Below are 18,352 nucleotides of genomic sequence, written 5' to 3' on the forward strand. Positions count from 1 at the left end.
TTTTCTGAAGATAAGTTTTTAATTGCAAATCATAAATGCTGATCTAATAAAATAATTTTGCTCTAACATTTTATTAGGAAATAAATAAATACAAAGGCAAGACCAGTTATGGGGATGGAAAAAAAAAAAGGACTAAATGTGGAGGAATTGGTGGGATGGGGGAGGGCAGTTTTACACATCGGAGAGCTTTGGAGGGGGCAGATAGTAAATGCTGAAAATTAAAGTTGTATAATTTTTGGAATTACATGTGATGTATAGTAAAATGCCAGATTTATATTATATACACAAGAGGAAATGGAAAAAAAACATCATGATATAGAATATAATAAGGTTCTGTAATCATCGGAAGAAAGGGCATCTGGGCCAATCAAATCAATGCCTTTTACATGGTTGCCCAGGCCAGTTCTTTACATTAAAGTGCACTTGTTGCCAGCCTACAGTGGAGGCAGCCATTCTGGGGGCTACACCAATATCCCACCCATTAGGAAGTATTGACATTAGACATGAATGAGGCGACAGGCTGCATTCTCATCCCGCTTGTAGAACAGCTGCCTTCATTGCCGACAGGTCACATGTACATTTAAAGCGGAACAAAAGAGGAAGAAAAAAAAAATGGGGGGACTCTTATTTTGTTATGGCGTGAACGGTGAACATGAACACAATGCTGGCGGGTCACCATGCCCTGCTTGAATTGTCACTCTGTAGAAGTCCAGTATCCCTGAGTAAGGAACCGCTGCAGTGTAAGGGGCTCTCAGCACCACAGGGAAGATCTTCATCTAGAAAGAGGAGAGAATACCTTCCTTTCTGGCCTTCAGATGATACTTTCGTTGAGAGAAGAAGTTCTGCTACAATAGTTCTGTAAGCCACTTAATGCCTGAGGGAAGGCTGCCTCTTCAGTAATGGTTCATCGTAGACCCAGCACTCTCCATCCTCGTGGAAGAGCTAAGAGGAGGAAACACCATTCATTATTTACCGAGCTGCCGACTACTAAATGCTGCTCTGTGCTTATGTGTAGCCAAAGAGCGCCCGTCACGGATGGGTCCAAATACTTCGATTCTCATGAAATGTTGTTCCTATTCATCCTGGAAATGCATGATTAGATTAACCCCTTAAGGAGGCGGGCCAAGGTTTGCTTCAAAGGAGTTGTCCAATCTTTTTTTTCCTTTGAGTTAACCCCCAAACCCACTGATCCCCAACCCAGTTATTAAAATTAACTGACCTTCCCCACATACCCCATTACGTGACCTGTGAGGTCAGTGGGTCTTCTGTCCTAGTGATATCCCATCTACGGGTCACTTGATCCTGTAGTGGATAGGCTCAGCACTGCATATGGCAGGTGACTGCTGAGGTTTCATCGTGAACAGGAGTGCATAGTTTGGACAGAAAATTAGTATTTGGGTTTTATTGGAAGTTTAAACCAATAAAACCAAAATTTTTGAACCCACACTAAATAAACAAATAAAAAAATGCAAATGGGAAGATGAAATAATTCCTCTACAGCGCCACCTATTGGAAGGCAGCATTCCTGCAATTCAATGTCAGAGTCGAAATTGTGAGCCAAAGCCAGAATCTTCTTTATTTGCATATATTTCCCAGAGGAGCATGCATCCTGGTCTCCTTACACCTTCTAGGTGCTCTCCCCAAGGAGAAGCCATACCCTCCCAGACAAAAGTTTTTAACAAGTGCAGCTGCACTTCTATCAGAGTTTGGTTTTTGGCGGATATACTGTAGCTTGGAAGACACATGTGGATCTTATGCCTTTCATGAACTTGACTATGTGCCCATAACAAAGCAAAATATGGACCCATCGTATTGTTATGCCATTGCTTAATAATTTAATGAAAACTCCTCGTAAAGTGGAATTCTGCTTTATCCTCTATCATATAATTAGTGGAGATGACGATCTGCTTGCACTTACCCGAGTTTCCCACTGTACTTCTTTCTCTTTGCGCTCCCTTGCTTCCGCCCGTTGTTTCTCTTCCAGGCGATGCTTTGACTCCGTTGCTTCATCAATATCTCTGATTTTCAAGTTATAGGTTACATCTTTCCATAACCTGAGAAAAACGCAAATACAAAATTGAAGGATTAGTCTGGAATGTCAATTAGTTTCCAGGGATCCGAGAACTGTACTCATAAGTCATTCTTAACGAGAAGCCTTGTGGATTAGTCAGCTATGAACACCGCCAAGCACACCTATTTACATTTGTAATTTTTCTCGTTCACTTTCATTACTATTTCTCCACGAAAATAGGACCCTGTCTTACATTAATTTTTGCCCCAAAAGAGGCACTGGGTCTTATTCTCGGGGGATGTCTTATTATACTTACCTAGCAGGCGCTGTCCGGGTCCCTCCCGATTGTTTCCGGAGTTCTGGCACACTTGCTTGCAGTCCCTAATCGCTGACAGAAGATCGCTTCCTGGTAACTGGGTTCATAAACCCATTGACTGGTTAAGACACAGCGCTGAGAACCAATCACAGCCATCGCACTGGTTCATCGAGCGCAGCATCCACTGGCTCTGATTGGTTCTCGAGCGCCACGGCTCAGCCAATAAGATGCTGTGCTCGATGAATCAATGTGATGGCTGTGATTGATTCTTGAGCGCCGTGGTTGAGCCAATAGATGCTGCAATAAGAGAACCGATCACAGCCATTGCTTGCTGGAGGCGGGGTTTATGAACCCCGTTACCAGTAAGTGATCTTCTGTCGGCGGCTGAGGACTGCAAGCAAGCGTGCCAGAACTCCGGAGACAATTGGGTGGGACTCGGACAATGTAGGGTAGCTAGGACTTAGTTTTAGGGTAGGGCTTATATTTCAAGCCACCCCCACACAAAAATCTGAGTAGGTCTTATTTTCAGAGAAACACGCTAGCTGTCAGTCAAACGAGCAGCTACTTCTCTTGGCTTCTCCATATACATGAACATGTTTGGATGTGAGATTGCGTTATTCAATTTAGGCGAATTGCAAAAAGCCGCTGTCAGACAGATCTGATGGTGGCTTATATACAGGGTGAAATGTATGATTAGGTGGTGAATTTCAATGTGCTGATCCTGTTTTCCAACGCCATTATCTGTCAAGGTCCCCATGCACAGTCAGCCAGCCATGCAGGCGTTGCCCACTATGTATGGGGGCCCTTAAATCTGCACATTCTGTCCTTTTTCGTTAACCGAGATGACTGGAATAAACAAAAGGAATAGCAGCCCAATGTGATACCATCAAGCAAAAAGATTACCTTCTAGATTCGTATTCTAGCTGTTCTTCCAACTTCCGCACCTTTTTCTTTACTATAGGCATTTTCTTGGTATCTATAAAAACTACATTCTCCTGTACAAAAGAAGATACAAGATGTTGTAAGACTAGTCCAGGAAATACAAAGGACACACAGAAGAGAGCGGAAAAAGTTTATACTGGATAAGCAAACATGGCTACTTTCTAACAGAAACTGCGCCAATCTCGTCCACAGGGTGTGTTCAGCATGGCAGCACTGCCCCAATAACGGACAAGAATATTGCAGTTGTGAGATAGCTGTGAGTCGCACCATTTCCCCGCATTGATGACAAAGGAAGTCAAATACCCGTTTGTATTATAGTCACCATTATCTTAAATAATGAAAATAAAAGAAAAAAAGGTGCCGATCCGCACTCATCCGGGTGACATTCAAACCAAAAGCAGACTGGGGATCACTAAGAATATACCAGCCAATGTTCACTCTATAGGACTTTATGGCGAGTTAGGACAGAGAAGTATAACTATAGGAATGCACCAGCCAAAACGTCTATGGAAGTGCGTTGCATTACCCCATTGGCATTTTTTGCATACATGACGCCATTCCACTCTCCTTCCACTGAATAGAACGATTTCTTGTCATTGGGAGAGCTGCAGAAAACAGACACGTTAAGCTTCATTATTTAAGACCACTTTCTAGTAAATGCACAGCCAGTTTGTCAGAAGCCTTAGCGCTCGTTCACACGTGTGGGGGGTTCCCTTCACATCCTCCGGCACAGATTTCCATTAAAATCCATGACGAAGCCGCGCAGTGCCATTTTATCCCAGAAATTGTGAAGGACCCCATTAGAGCCAAGGGAGTCCAGTTGGCACTTTTGTCTTGTGACGGAAAGCGCTTTCCATCTTCCTGGTCTCAGGACGGAACAGGAAAACAGAAATTGTGATGTGAACGAGCTCTTAAAGCTCACCACTCCAGACATGTCTATATTAGTAAATAATGGATTCCTCGCTAAATACAATCGTTCTGGAGAACCTTTAGAACTCTGTGCCGTCGTTCCTTTGTTATTCCTCCTGTAAATATGGGACTAGGTTGGATGTTACCATTCTCTTTTCTAAAGAGGGGTGACCCTTGCCAACTGATACTATCTAGGTCAGTGCTTACAACCTCAGGAGTGTTGGGACACACCCTACTGACAAAGTGAATGGTAGCGCCCAAAATATTCATAGACTTCCGGTGGAGTAATAGAGATGCAGCTCTAAGCAGTGATCGAAAAGTTTCTTTACTTTTTGTTTCCCAATACAATAAAAATTCTACTTACTGAAACAAATGTGTCCAGAAAGTGCTCTAAGGCAAGAGTAGGATACTTAAAGTGTAAGCTGGTAAAGGCGAGGGCCCCTCATCCTTTTGTCTCATGGTTTTCATTTAAGTTGTTCGCCACTTACCCAATTGGGTCTATATAAACATTAAAAGGGGTATCCCGAAGACTTAGAGGGGTTTTCAAAGTTATTTTTTAATACCTTTTTGATGTCCTATAAACATGTCATGTAAGTTTCTAAAGTAGAAGCCATTTACGTGACGTTACTGATGACGTCCTATTGACTGAGGCGTTCACATGAATAAACCACCCAAGTGACCACTGCAGATCAAACAAACCAACCACCGGAGAACCGGAACAGTGGCGGGGCAGCAGCCTGTCAATGGAGAGTAGAGGAGTTGTTTTTTAATATACACTTAATGCCCCCGCTGCATTGATATATTGGAAAACCCCTTTAAAAAAAAAAAAAGAGAGCGAAACATTTAAAGTTTTTACCCATCAACTGAATAGGTGAAAACTGATCGGATTGGTGGGGGTCCCAGCAGTAGGACTCTCATTTATCTGAAAACAGAGGTCCGGTTGGTCTCCAAGGGAATGGAGCAGAAGTCGTGCTGGTGCGCCACCGCTCCATTCATCTCAATGAGTGCTGGAGATTGCAGAGTTCAAGCCCTATACTATGGAGATACTCTCCCCTACAGGACTGGCGTCATAGACAACTATGGGTGCCGTCTTACAGCCCACATTCCTACAACAAGCGGCTGTTTTATACTCACAAGATCTCTGCTGTGATTCTGTGCTTCTTGCCACCATAGAAGGGTTTGGTATGGAACGTGATGATGGCGTTGTATCCAGTTTTGGAACAGTTAATGTTGCATTCTCCTCCCAGCTCCACCCAAGGCACAGTCAGTATGGACCTGAAGAAAGACATTTCTTTATCCACCATCACTATAACAGGTGACACAAGGCCCAAAAGCAGTTTATATCCCAGTTTAGAATTACTTTTACTCACCTTCCATAACCATTGGGGAACGTTAGGATGTAGTGTTCATCATAGTCCAAACAGGACACACAACCTAGAGACATACAACGTTATAAGCACTAGAGACACAATCTTTGGCTTCTTGCAGTTGTGCCATTTGCATCCTTTTAATCGAGAAATAACAATATTGTTTTTGGGTTACCTTGTCCAATATTATGAACTCCAATGGACATCCCCAAGAATTTGGACTTCGTCCATATATGGGCATTGAACTGTATCCTCTTGTTATAACATTCGGCATAAAAGGCTGAAACTATGTATAAAAAAGAAAAAAGTGTAAATGTTAAAAAACAGGTAGATCTACAAGGTCACTAAAAGTTGGATTGTGATTCTGTTGAAATGGTGACTTTAAATGGACTTTACCACATGATTGACCCATTAAATTCGATGCACAATCTATAAAATCAGGTAAAATGATGCGTTCGTCTCCAGTGAGTAAACGTTTCTCTGGTCTTGCATGAAGCCAACGAACCTGCCAGAATTGACAGAATATACTCCGTCTACACCTCAATGCTTGGACTGTGACACAGTGAACGTGCTGGAGGAACGCAGCCAGTAATTACCAGAACCAATCAGGAAGTAGTCTTATAACACATTGCCGCTATTTATAAGGATGCAATGCATGGAGGAATCCAACCCTTGTCCGATTGCCTTCAACAAGCTATTATGATCGCCACAGAAAAGATAATCGAAGTTAAATTGAAGCTTACTTGGCGGGTGATGCGAGACCTGCTCGGCTACAAAAGTCACATTATTTTTGGAAGCCCAAGGAACTGGTCCTTCAGAAACCGGTTCCTGCAAAAGAAAAAAAAAAAAAAATCAGATCAGGATGCATTTATACGCCAATTCAACTATGACAGTTGGGTGATCAGGAGGCTGTCCCACAAATATTCATCGACTCCGTCAGATCCAGCAAGACATACATTTCCATTACAACGATTTTTAAAAGAGGACTCCTGGGTCTGGATATGGCTATTACATACTTGTTATGGCGCTACCTGCGGTTTTGATTTCCAGTCATGTATCCAGTGCTGGTGGCCACATATGACCATTAGGTGCGTCCCATTGCCCGGATCTACTGGGAAGTGGCTTCTTCTCACTAACACATCAGGAGGATGTCCTAAGAATCTGGAGGCGCCATAATAAAATGTGTAATAGCAGTATCTAGACTACTAAATGACTAGTTAGTATTACTTATAATATAGTGAATGACATCATTACTAGAGATGAGCGAGCATTGCCTTTAGCAAGTACCTGCCCGCTCGAGACTACAGGTTCGGGTGCCGGCGCGGGCGAGCGGTGAGTAGCGGCAGTCAGCAGGAGAGAGAGGGGGAGAGAGATCTCCCCTCCGTTCCGCCCCGCTCTCCCCCGCAGCTCCCTGCCCGCTGCCGGCACCCGAACCTTCCGTCTCGAGTGGGCAGGTACTCGCTAAGGGCAATGCTCGCTCAAGTAATTGCCTTTAACGAGTATACTCGCTCATCTCTAATCATTACATGTAACTCACTGGAGGACCTGTGATGAAGGTTGGAGTTGGTCAAAATATTGAAGGACCTGTGATGAAATCACTGACGTGATCAGGGGCGGAGATCAGGGGCGGAGATCAGAGCCCTGGTGATTCAGCTGCTTGCTGAGTGGAAATCATGGCTGGGATTAAGGACCCGTGATGTCACAGTCATGTGATCAGGGGAGGAGCATGTAACTCACTCACTCACGGACAAGTGGTCGTTAGTATTTTGGTTCCTACTGAAAAATTATGTTTTGTGTGATCTTACAAAGAAATTTATTAATCTTGGGATAACGCCTTTAATGATTAGTTTGCACCGAAACAAATGAATCCCACTCACAAAGTCCTCATTTTCCTGTCCCGGCATGTCCCAGTTACACAGGAAGACTTCTCCGAGAATGGGGTTATAAGGCTTCTTTGCGACAGATCCCTTCCTGCCGGCGTGGAATGCAGACAGGTACCATCGGACCACCTGAACCATCCTGTCTTTGGGATCTTTGTGGTCACCGATACTGGAAGAAACCACACAATTCATTACTGAGCTCACAATTAATGCTACACACGTCCTTTCCATTGTGCGTTCACCAGCTTCACAGTTCAATGTGGACTTGTGATCTGTGCAACCTATACTAGGCTAGTGATACAACAGAGCTAGGTCCCTGTTCATACCATATAGCTTTTACACAATGATCTGCAGGCTGTCAAAATGCAACTGTAACCGTATGGGAAAGGTTGTAAGTGTGAACACGACCCTGGGGATTCTGTGTTTTTATTGTATCGTATAAAGCAAATACCTTACAAACAAGTCCGGATGTGCAAAGAAGTCAGCATACATCTCCAGCAGAGATCGCCTCTCAAGGATGAACGTGGGAAGTACAACCTGCAGCAAAGAAATAAAATAGTAGATTATCTAAATGTTACCATATAGACACACACAGTAAGGTGTAGGCCTCTTGTCACATCTGCCAGGGCGGCTCCCTTTAGTGGTTTTCCACCTTTTTCCTTATAAATTCTAACGCTCCTCACAGCCCGTTTCCCCACATACTTACCCATCTGCCAAAACTCCTATTTGTTCCTGGGGTACGTCATGTGACCTGTGACGGCACCATCGGCTTCCTGGCCCCGTGTTCAGGTCACATGACTAGGAGCAAATTCTTAGACGTGTACAAGTGACGTCATTGATTACGCTCTACTTGGGGCTGTATATACAAACATGTCACTGCTGCAGTCAATGTACATAAAGATCAGCCAAGAGAAGAAAGCCGTGGCGAGGGAGCAGCGGGCGGTTAGGAGGGGAGTACTGAGGATATTTTTCTTAATAACCATCTCTCTCCAATTGCCATCATGTTGCAAAATAAATAAGCATACGCACACACTATATATTTTATTTTATTTCCCCCGAAAACCCCTTTAGGATCCTCTATTGCTGATTCCATCATATCCCATCAAACCAACAAACATCTCAGTGGAACTGCATGGACGCCACTCACTTACGTCGTTAGTGTCCGCCAGGTACTACTAAACTATAGCGCAGTGCGAGATCTGTAACACGTTTATAACAAAGCACCGTGCGCATGTGAACGGAGCGTAAAAAAAAATCAAAAAAAAAAATCGCAAGTGTGTGGGAGCCCTTACTGTGATTGCTCAGTCTCACATACTTAGAATCATTCATAGGATCAATCACTGTATGCAGCTTCCTACAATTTGGCAGAGAACAAAGCTTCTATAAGCTGGGATGGTTAGTACAGCAGTTTTGTGCTCAGGTCTTTAAAGAACAAGTAAACTAATTTTCTGCCTCCTAGTTCATTATATAGAAGCTCTTGTAAAGTACTGCAGATCCATTGATGTAGGGACTTTTACAAGCAATGCTCCCTGGGAAAAGTATACAAAATAACTCTTCTTCAGACGGTAGAAAACTGTCTCTCTGGTGCCACCTATAGGTAGTTACCTGTAAGTAAACATCAAATCCATTAAAGAGCTTTAAAACATAACTCAAATTTATCAGCCAAACCAGAGACACTCACTTGGCCAACCACACTCTGTACTGATGATGAGATGCCTTGTAAGACCCTCTGGATCTACGCAAGAACTAGTACTTTCAGTACTGCAGCCCCAGAGTCCTCCCGATGTTTGTTTAGGAATGGCTATCACTTGACTGCTGCAGCCAATCACAAGTCACAGAGGTCAGGTGTCGTTCTCCTGGCATCACCACATAGATGCTGGGAGCCATGATGCCAGAACAACGACGCCCAACTACTGCGGTCTGATTGGATGGAGCCGTCAGGTAGTAGCTGTTCCCAGCGACCACAGAGAAGACAGCTGGGCTGAATCGCTGTGGAGAGGATAGGTAAATACGGACGTTTTTGTTATTTTAACACATTTGCAGCAATATTAAATTTAAAAAAAAGAAAGTCTGCCAACTGGACCGCCCCTTTAATGAGTCAGACACTGGCATACAGGCGCAAGAAGAGAGTTTTCTTCTTTCAGAAGTAGAACCAATTACATGATCCTTATACAGACCACCACAGAAAAGACAAGGTCACCAGGAACGGATTATCATTTTTGTAAAAATTCAGGATTGGTTTCCCTTTCCCGGTTTTTTTCTGCCCTCCTCGAGATTAAAGGGTTAACCGGCATTCCTTCCCAGCCTGATTCTGAAGGCCGAGTCTTATCAACCATATTATGCAGCTGCATGTCTATTTAGCACTAGCAATTAAATCTTCAATTCAACTGGGATCATGTAATCTTATGATAATACTAAATTAAGCCAAGATCAGTGCGAGGAGAATCGGCCGCTGAAGTTGTCATCAGCAGAGGCTTTGGCACGAACGCAAACCTTCCATTAACAACGTCTGCAAGGAACGTGTTTACAGAACAGATCCTGTTTTTTGTCCGACTTGCTCTAAACAAGTGGAACATACAAAAAGTCTCGACATTTTTTGATGACTTGTTTTGAGGGATTGTGTTATGATGAACTAACAAAAAAAAAAAACCTTCTCACCTTAGTGAGGTCCATACCCAAGCGGACCTGGGACAGAAGGTGCATGATAACGCTCTTGTGCTCCTCTACCGATTCTCCTTCCCCATCATCGTCGCGGTCATCCTGAGGGTCAAACTGATCTGTGGGAAGGAAACAACATAGAAGCAACCCTGTTAGACGTCTATTAGATTCCATAGTTAGTTACTGCATCATCCTAGCAGATGAAACTACCCTGACATGATGTAAGCGGGTGCTGCGGCCTTTATAAGGACATTGGGTCAAGAGGTGTGTCGTCTCACCTTAAGGAGAGCACCCAAAAAGTATGTGGAGACACCTAGAGGGTGAGTGGGTTGGGGGATGGAGTAGTCTCTTCCCAAGGTGAAAAGACACCTGAAAAGTGAGTGAGGAGACTTACAAGGTCATGCACGCTCCTCTGGGTAATTTATGCAAATAAGGAAGATGGAATACCACCTCTGCAGCGCCACCTATTGGATAGACATATAAGCCGATGCACTATAGTGGACTGCAGCTGTCATTTCAGTAAATGATGTTACCCCAAATCTCCATGCAGCCACAGAAGTTATCCGGCCATCAGCCACTGCTCACCTGCATCATTGGTCCCATTTGACATGGAGGAATTGAGGGATTCTGTAGTGTCCGGCCTCTTCAGACTGGTCCCCGTGCTGCTATGTGTTAGGGCTGCTGCGGACTCTGATGAGCTGTGCAAGAAAAGGCATTCAGATGGATATTGAACTACTATTCGAAACCCAAGAAATCCGTAACACCCCAATCGTTATGGCATTCTGAAACTAGAAGTCTCAGCATGCCTGCACAACATTGCAGCTATCCCTATGCTAAAGTGCTGGCTGCCAGCATGATAATCCATTATTTGTAGAAGCCAACACAGACGATCAATGCCCAGGAGGACATAGAATAATCAGAAACGAAATACATCTGACAAAGTGATTTTGGCGTTAAGGGAGACCAAAGACGAGGCGGAGAACAGAAGAGCTTGTGTGTAGCAAAGAGCAAGACAGCAAATTAGGGGAGATTTAGGAAAAGTAGCGAAATTTCAATGTTGCTATAATCTAAGATATTAGAGCTTAAAAGGGTATTCAGATTTCAAAATGATGGTTTATTGCTAGAATATTCCACTACTTCATGATCTGTAGGGGTATAACCTCTAGGACCACCACTGATCCTGAGAATGAAGGGTGCAGCAGTATTTTAGCACAGCAGCACCAAGACCCCCACCCCCTGTACAGGGAACCGCAGCACAGCTCCACTCTTGTGAATGGGAACGGGCTGCAGTTCCCTGTACAGGAGGAGGACTTGGATCCACACTGCAGTGGAAGAGAGGAACTGAAGTAGTGCTGCACCCCTTCATTCTTAGGATCAGCGAGGGTCCCCATAAGTCCTAGCGATATGCTGTCACTTTAGGAGATGGGAATGCCCCTTTAACAAGGGGTTACATGGGGTCAAAATGAGTTCTGTAAACTTGCTCAGCCTGCTGCGAAAAAAAAGTAAGAGAAGCCATGCTGGTCTGGGCGAGAATGTGTAAAGTGGGTGATAATAAATGGTACCTACTCTGAATGGGTCGCTGTTACCACAGGGGGCAGTATTGGGCTCTATTCTTTTTAATATATTTATTATGACCTGGTAGAAGGATTGTGCAGTAAAATATACAACATTTGCAGATGATACAAAACTATGCAAGGAAATTAACCCAAGAGAGGACGGAAGGCGGTTGTAAGAGGATCTGGATAAGTGGAGGGCAGAAAAGTGACAAATGAGGTTTAACACTGATAAATGTAAGGTTCTGCACATCGGCAGAGGAAATACATGTCACCATTACATACTAAATGGGAACCCACTGGGGAACACTGACATTGAGAAAGGACTTGGTTTTTCTTAGTTAACTGTAAGCTTAACTGGAGCAACCAGTGTCAGGCAGCTGCTGCCAAGGCAAATAGGATCATGTGGTGCATCAGAAGAGGTCTAGGTCTTTACAAGTCACTGGTCAGACCACACATGGAATATTGTGGACAGTTTTGGGCACCGCTACTCAGGAAGGAGATAGAGCTAGAGTGGGTAGAAATAAGGGCAGCTACAGTAATAAATGGAATGGGCGGACTACAATACCCAGAAGGTTATCAAAATTGGGATTATTTCGTTTAGAAAAAAAAAAGCTGTCTCAGGGATCACCTATATTCGACCTTGTAATACGGCCTCCCTAACCCAAGGCCGGCATGTTCACCAGTCTACAGCAATGGAAGCAGCATTAACAAGGAAATGGAGAGAGAAAGAAAACAAGGGAGTGCTGCAGATCGCAATCACCAATATGCCAGCGTCTCCGTTAAGGCAGGGAGATTAATAGCCGTGACATTTTAATGTATGAAGCAGGCCGTGCTTCGTTATAAAAGTCATTAGTGGGAGGTCAACGTGTCAATACACCTCCGAATATCGTAATATTGATCCTTACCAACTAGATAGAAGTCTGGCAGCAAGAACAAAAACACAGAAATATTTAGAACAGGACAGAATACAACAAACATACATAACACATACGTAAGTGGGACAAGTACAACGGAGGGAGGGTCAGCAAGCATTGGGGGGCAGATGGAAGAGAGTTCGGCTGTAGACTACAAAGTCTGTTTGTAGTCTGTTACCATGGAAACACATGGGTCTATATAGGTGCTGTAAAACCATCACACATAATAGGAAACAAACAAATACTACAACAAACTAATAGGCATCTAATATCCACTTATTTCTTTCGATTTCTTGCGGTGAACGGTCTCCTTATTAGCGTTTTAAAGGGAATGCGCAATCAAAAAATGACCTATTATATTTCAGTAGCATCCATTGGGATGACTAATCTATCACATCCTTAAGTCCGTTGTGATACTCCTATGGCAGAACAGGAAAAAATGGAAGTTCTAATGCTGATGTGAACTCAGTCTTATTCGGATTTTAAGTTCCTGTTTCTGATTTAGATAAGCTGTTCTTCAGTACAAGACGCAGCTCTATCGATGAGACGAGGAGGAGGACTAATAATTAAACTACCTTCAGTAATAAAACTTTCATGTGCTGAACCTTTTAAGTGGTTTACTGAAACTTAAAACATTTCCAGACAACGACATATACAAAATAAAACCTTTCCCTCCTCACCTGCTCCAGCGGCTCCCCGTCCAGGTTTACACCGCTCAGAACCTGGAAGTAGCCAGCAGGCGATCCCGTCCCACACACTGTGCATATAACTGCCCAGCCAATCACAAGCATCGGCGGCCATGGAAGAATCACCACTAAAGCTTGCGATTGGCTGGGTGGTCTCATGCACAATGTATGGCATGTGACTGCCCACGAGGTTCTGAGTGGGGAATATTGGGGTTCCAGGACTGGAACAGGTGAGTGTTTCCCTTCACTTTATAGATTTCTGAGGTCACGGGAGAAAAAAAATTAAGTCCTGGAAAACCCTTTCAAGATCACAACAGATACACCAGGGGCCGCGGGACGCCGTACTAGCAAGCTTGTTTACCAGGAAGGTTTTCTTTGTTATCACGTTTAAGGCCTCCTTCCCACGAGCGTGACGGGCTCCGCCGCGTAATATTACGCTGTGAAGCCCGTCACGGCGCCCCCCAGAGCCCCTATACTTACCTGCGGGAGATAGCGTGAAATCGCTTCCCCGCCCACCGCCGCCGCGTCACCGCCCGTCACCGCCCACCGCCGACGCGTCACCGAGCGTGTCACGTGACGCGGCCGGCCGTGTCACGTGACGCGGCCGGCAGCGTCATATGGCGTCATATGACGCGCGGCGGTGGGCGGGAAAGCGTTTTTTCACGCTATCTCCCGCTGGTTACAGCGGGAGATAGCGTGAACGGACGGCTTCCATTGACTGCAATGGAAGCCGTCAGTGCGTACAGCCCGTCCTCACCCGCAGAAAATAGAGCATGCTGCGGGTGAGGACGGGAGAAATCGCGGTGCGTAATTCCGCGGTGGAATTACGCATCGTGAGCATTGTGCTATTAGGTTCAATAGAACCTAATAGCTGCGGGCAACGCAGCGGATTTTCGCCGCGAATTACGCGGCGGAAATCCGTTCGTGAGAAGTAGGCCTAAGACTGGATGTTTATTTACTCCTTTGTGCTTTTGTTTGTAATCGGAGTAATCAAGGTCAGATCACTCAGCGGAGTTTGTACTTTATCATCAAGGTTTTAGTTTGCATACAACTTTCTAATAATTTACTATTTTGCAGGTATTCTTAAAGGGAACCTGTCCCCTCCCAACAGCACCATAAACTGGGCCATTTACACTCAATTTAATTCAATTGATATTCCTATGATTAACCTGTTAGTGACTGCCCATACACCTTTTTATGGCAGCCATGAGTGGGTCTTCTTCCAACGCATGCACCTTTTTATGACATTGCATCGAACGTCTGGCATGGTTTACCATAAGCTCAACTGTCAGAAGACCGTTAGGCCGGCTTCACACGAGCATGACGGGCTCCGCCGCGGAATATTCCGCGTCGAAGCCCGTCACGGCGCCCCCCAGAGACCCCATACTTACCAGCGGAAGATAGCGTGAAGACGCTTCCCCGCCCACCACCGCCGCGTCACGTGACGCGCCGGCCGCGTCACGTGACGCGCCGGCCGCGTCACGTGACGCGCCGGCCGCGTCATGTGACGCGCCGGCCGCGTCATATGATGCGGCGGCGGTAGGCGGGAAAGCGTTTTCACGCTATCTTCCGCTGTGTTACAGCGGGAGATGGCGTGAACGGACGGCTTCCATTGACTGCAATGGAAGCCGTCAGCGCGTACACCCGCGGCAAAAAGAGCATGCCGCGGGTGAGGACGGGAGATTTCACGGTGCGGAATTCCGCGGTGGAATTCCGCATCGTGAGCATTGTGCTATTAGGTTCAATAGAATTACGCGGCGTAAATCCGTTCGTGGGAAGGAGGCCTTAGACTCCTGCACCAACTGCTGGAATCCCAGTTAGCTGCTATGCGGGCCCTTTAACATTTCTCCATCACCCATCAGATCCCTGCAATGCAGTTACGGGTTGCAGTGATTGCTATGGCACTTAGAAGCCTAACAATGACGCCTGGACCAACCATCTGCAGTGGCCTTGCGGGAGGCAGGGTCTAAGTATGCTTGCAGAATACATGGCAATACTTAAGTACTGCCGTGTATTCTACTAATAAAGAAAAAAACCCAAAACACAATAATTAACACTCTCATTACTTAATCTGCATGGTGAACACTGAGGAAAAATTTAAAATGGCTAAAGTTTCTAATTTTGGGTATCCTGCTAATTTTCGGTATGACAGCAAACATCAACTGGCCGTGAAAAAGGCTGGGCCAATACGCGCTCGTGTGAAAGAAGCCTAAGGCTGTACTGATGTATCATGGCATTAAGGGAAAGTAACAGCAAGATGGTGCCTGATAAGCATCAGACAGGAGGCTGAACTGCAGGGAAGACAGTACAATATACATAGGAGACGTCCAGAGCATGACAGGCAATCAGGCGAGGGGTGCAAGGATGAAAAAAATGTTTTAAGGGGAGTGCTTCTTTATGCTGCGTTTACACAGAACGATAAGTGCTCAACTTAAACACGAGCCGTTGACCAATGAGAATCGTGCGCTTCTCATTCACCGTTCAGTTTCAGCCAGCATAAAGCTCAGCGCCGGCTGGTGTACTTATGCACAACGAGTGGACGAGAACTGCGCGATTCTCAACGCTGCCCGAGTGGGGACAACCTGGAGATGACGTCACCGGCTCGTTCACTCGGGTAATCTAGAATCGGGAGATTCTCGTCCCGTGTAAAAGGGGCATTAAAGATAGCTGCTAGCCAACTGTTTGGCCTAGAGACATATTGTCCCTATAGCCCGCTTTAGGAGTATTAGCAGAAGTGGAGTAACATTATAAACAGCGGAAGAACCAAACTTACTCCATGCAGCGCTTTGGGGAAGAAGTGGTCTGGTAGAATTCATCAGCGTCGTAGAACTCATCCTCACTGCTGGAGTACGAGAAGTCCGGCACGGTGTTAGGAGACAGATTGACATGGCTGGGGGTCGTCAGACTACTGCTGGGAACAGACTGACCGCTTCCTACAAGGATAAAAAAAATAAACATGAAACCTCTACAGGAGAAATAATGCACAAACTTCACTAGTTTTATAAAAAAAAACAACTTTCTTATAGGATGCATTAACAGTCGGTCGTTCTCTTGTATCCCGTTAGAAAGGAGGAAATGATCGAACATCTCACCTGTGCTGTTGGGGGTTGGCGTCTGATGACTGGCAAGGGTACCCACTACTGACCCAACAGCCAGTGAGGATGGACGTGGCTCTCCTTTACTAATCTGGACAGTTTCTGGAATACAAAGGCAAACCAGTCACTGAACACGGCCATGCGGAATAATCCAATTTATTTTTTAAAAGACCTAATGTAAAGGGAAGGGGTAAAAGACGTTTTGCTTAAATCTATCATTTTCAGGGATCATTAAAAGGGTTGTCCGGGTTATACATTTTTAAAAAATTTAAATTAGTCCCACCATGTGTAAAAATAACAGAGCCTATTAGCCTGTGCCCACTCCCCGCTGTCTCCAGCGCTGCTGCAACTCCGGTTCTCCCTGTGATGCTGCAGAAGCCTGTGTGTGGGGGACATCAATGGTTGCTGCAGAGCTGAAGTCTGATTGGCTGCAGCAGCCTGTAATGCCCCATTTATAGGCTGACTGTACCCCAAGATGGTGCCACTAAAATACATAACTGTAAGCTAGCCATCATATGGCTCTGGTTACGGGGAAAAAAAAGGAATTAAGGTACTTAGTGCCAGAATAAAATATAACAAATACTATAAAGCATTTATAAACTATATATTTGGGATCTTTATAACTGAACTCAAAGTTTCTCAAAACATTATATGGTGGCATTAAAAATTTACATTTTTCCTGCTAACCACAAGCTGCGGCTCTTGGAGGGCGAGGCTGACACTGGCGGTGTTCTAGAGGGGTTAAGGCCCTAAATATGCTGAACCGTAAAGACGACCTGTCAAGTTGTAAAGTCAGTGAGTTGACTGAAAAGCCAAACAGACGCAGCTTTGCTGACTATTCCCGATTTCCTTTTCTTCATCCCATTTGCCTGTACGGCCTCCTCTTAAGTTCAGCTCCCAGTACCATGAATCTGCCAAGCGGGCGGTCCTCACTCACTGTCAATGGGTGAGCTTTGAGAGTCTGATGTCACCCATTGACTGAGTGGTGGGGTCTGCCCACTTGGCAGATTCCCAGCATCAGATCTGAGAGGCCATATGGATGGACGGATAAGAGTATGAAAAGTGGTGAAAGTAAGCAGCGCTGCAGCAGCAGAGCTTATGCAGTCATCCCTGCAGTCTTAAGGACATGAGCTCCTCCTTAAGGAGGTTAATACACACTAAGACAATTCTTACCTGGCATTGGAACAGTCTGTGTTGGCATAATGCGGATCACTGCAGGCTCCAATGGACTTGGCTGATAAATAGAATCCACAGGATTTATGGTGCTCTATGAAGATATAAGCAGAAATGCAATTTAAGAGAATGACTGGGAAACTGAATCTAAGACGAACCAGTAAACTCCAGAGCAGAACCATCTAGAAAAGGGAATTGTTCATCAACCAAAACAATACAAAAATTGTGATCTACCAATCACGGTACGGCTAATCCATTTCTAAAGAGACATGAGAAGAAAGTAGGATTGTTACACGGACATACCTCTCCGGAGACGCCATTCTCGTCATGCAAGTTTTCTTTAAAAAATGCATTACAAGTTATTTTTCCGTTATTTAGGCAGATACTTGGAAAAATAATCTGATATTTGCAGCCATAGCGCAACAATAACGCAACTCAAGGCTGACGCCATCGCTGCAGTAATTATTTCATGAGCAAATAAAAAAAAAAAATGGTGAAAAAGCAAAAACTGGGGAATGATTCAGAACTGTACGTTATCAGGAAATTAAGGCACCGCCTTCATTTTGGACACAAGATAGACCTTTTTTTATTAAAGGTTTGTCTACTGTAGGAGTAGAATTAATGGTCTAGCTTTTTTTTTCTAAAACAGCACCACTGTAGCCCCCAGGTTGTGTCTGGTATTGCAGCTCATCTCTACTGAAGCAAACATGGGGTAGCTGCAATACCAGACTCGGCCCACGGACAAGAGTGGCACTGTTTTGGTTTTCAATTTTTTACTAAACCCTTTTTATAAGAAAATTGGCAAAAGTTTCTAAAGTAACGTGAGGTATACAGCAGTAGTATAT

At 44.8% G+C, this 18,352-nt stretch overlaps 1 protein-coding gene across 7 annotated transcripts in view; it reads right to left on the bottom strand.

Moving 5' to 3' along the window:
• OSBPL9 (oxysterol binding protein like 9) overlaps positions 1–18,352 on the bottom strand; it is a 111,386-nt gene continuing 93,034 nt past the window's right edge. For all 7 annotated transcript variants that reach the window (XM_066597602.1, XM_066597601.1, XM_066597603.1 and 4 more), the window contains 15 exons: positions 17,508–17,601; positions 16,332–16,436; positions 16,013–16,172; positions 10,669–10,781; positions 10,084–10,202; positions 7,877–7,962; positions 7,423–7,594; positions 6,289–6,373; positions 5,721–5,831; positions 5,549–5,612; positions 5,313–5,453; positions 3,796–3,874; positions 3,231–3,322; positions 1,919–2,054; positions 1–942 (listed from right to left, as the gene is read on the bottom strand). In XM_066597602.1, coding sequence (XP_066453699.1) covers positions 868–942; positions 1,919–2,054; positions 3,231–3,322; positions 3,796–3,874; positions 5,313–5,453; positions 5,549–5,612; positions 5,721–5,831; positions 6,289–6,373; positions 7,423–7,594; positions 7,877–7,962; positions 10,084–10,202; positions 10,669–10,781; positions 16,013–16,172; positions 16,332–16,436; positions 17,508–17,601 — 1,632 coding nt within the window. In that variant the 3' untranslated portion in view covers positions 1–867. The remainder of the gene's footprint in view (positions 943–1,918; positions 2,055–3,230; positions 3,323–3,795; positions 3,875–5,312; positions 5,454–5,548; positions 5,613–5,720; positions 5,832–6,288; positions 6,374–7,422; positions 7,595–7,876; positions 7,963–10,083; positions 10,203–10,668; positions 10,782–16,012; positions 16,173–16,331; positions 16,437–17,507; positions 17,602–18,352) is intronic.

Source organism: Eleutherodactylus coqui, chromosome 3, assembly GCF_035609145.1.
Source record: "Eleutherodactylus coqui strain aEleCoq1 chromosome 3, aEleCoq1.hap1, whole genome shotgun sequence".
Classification (NCBI taxonomy): Eukaryota; Metazoa; Chordata; class Amphibia; order Anura; family Eleutherodactylidae; genus Eleutherodactylus; species Eleutherodactylus coqui.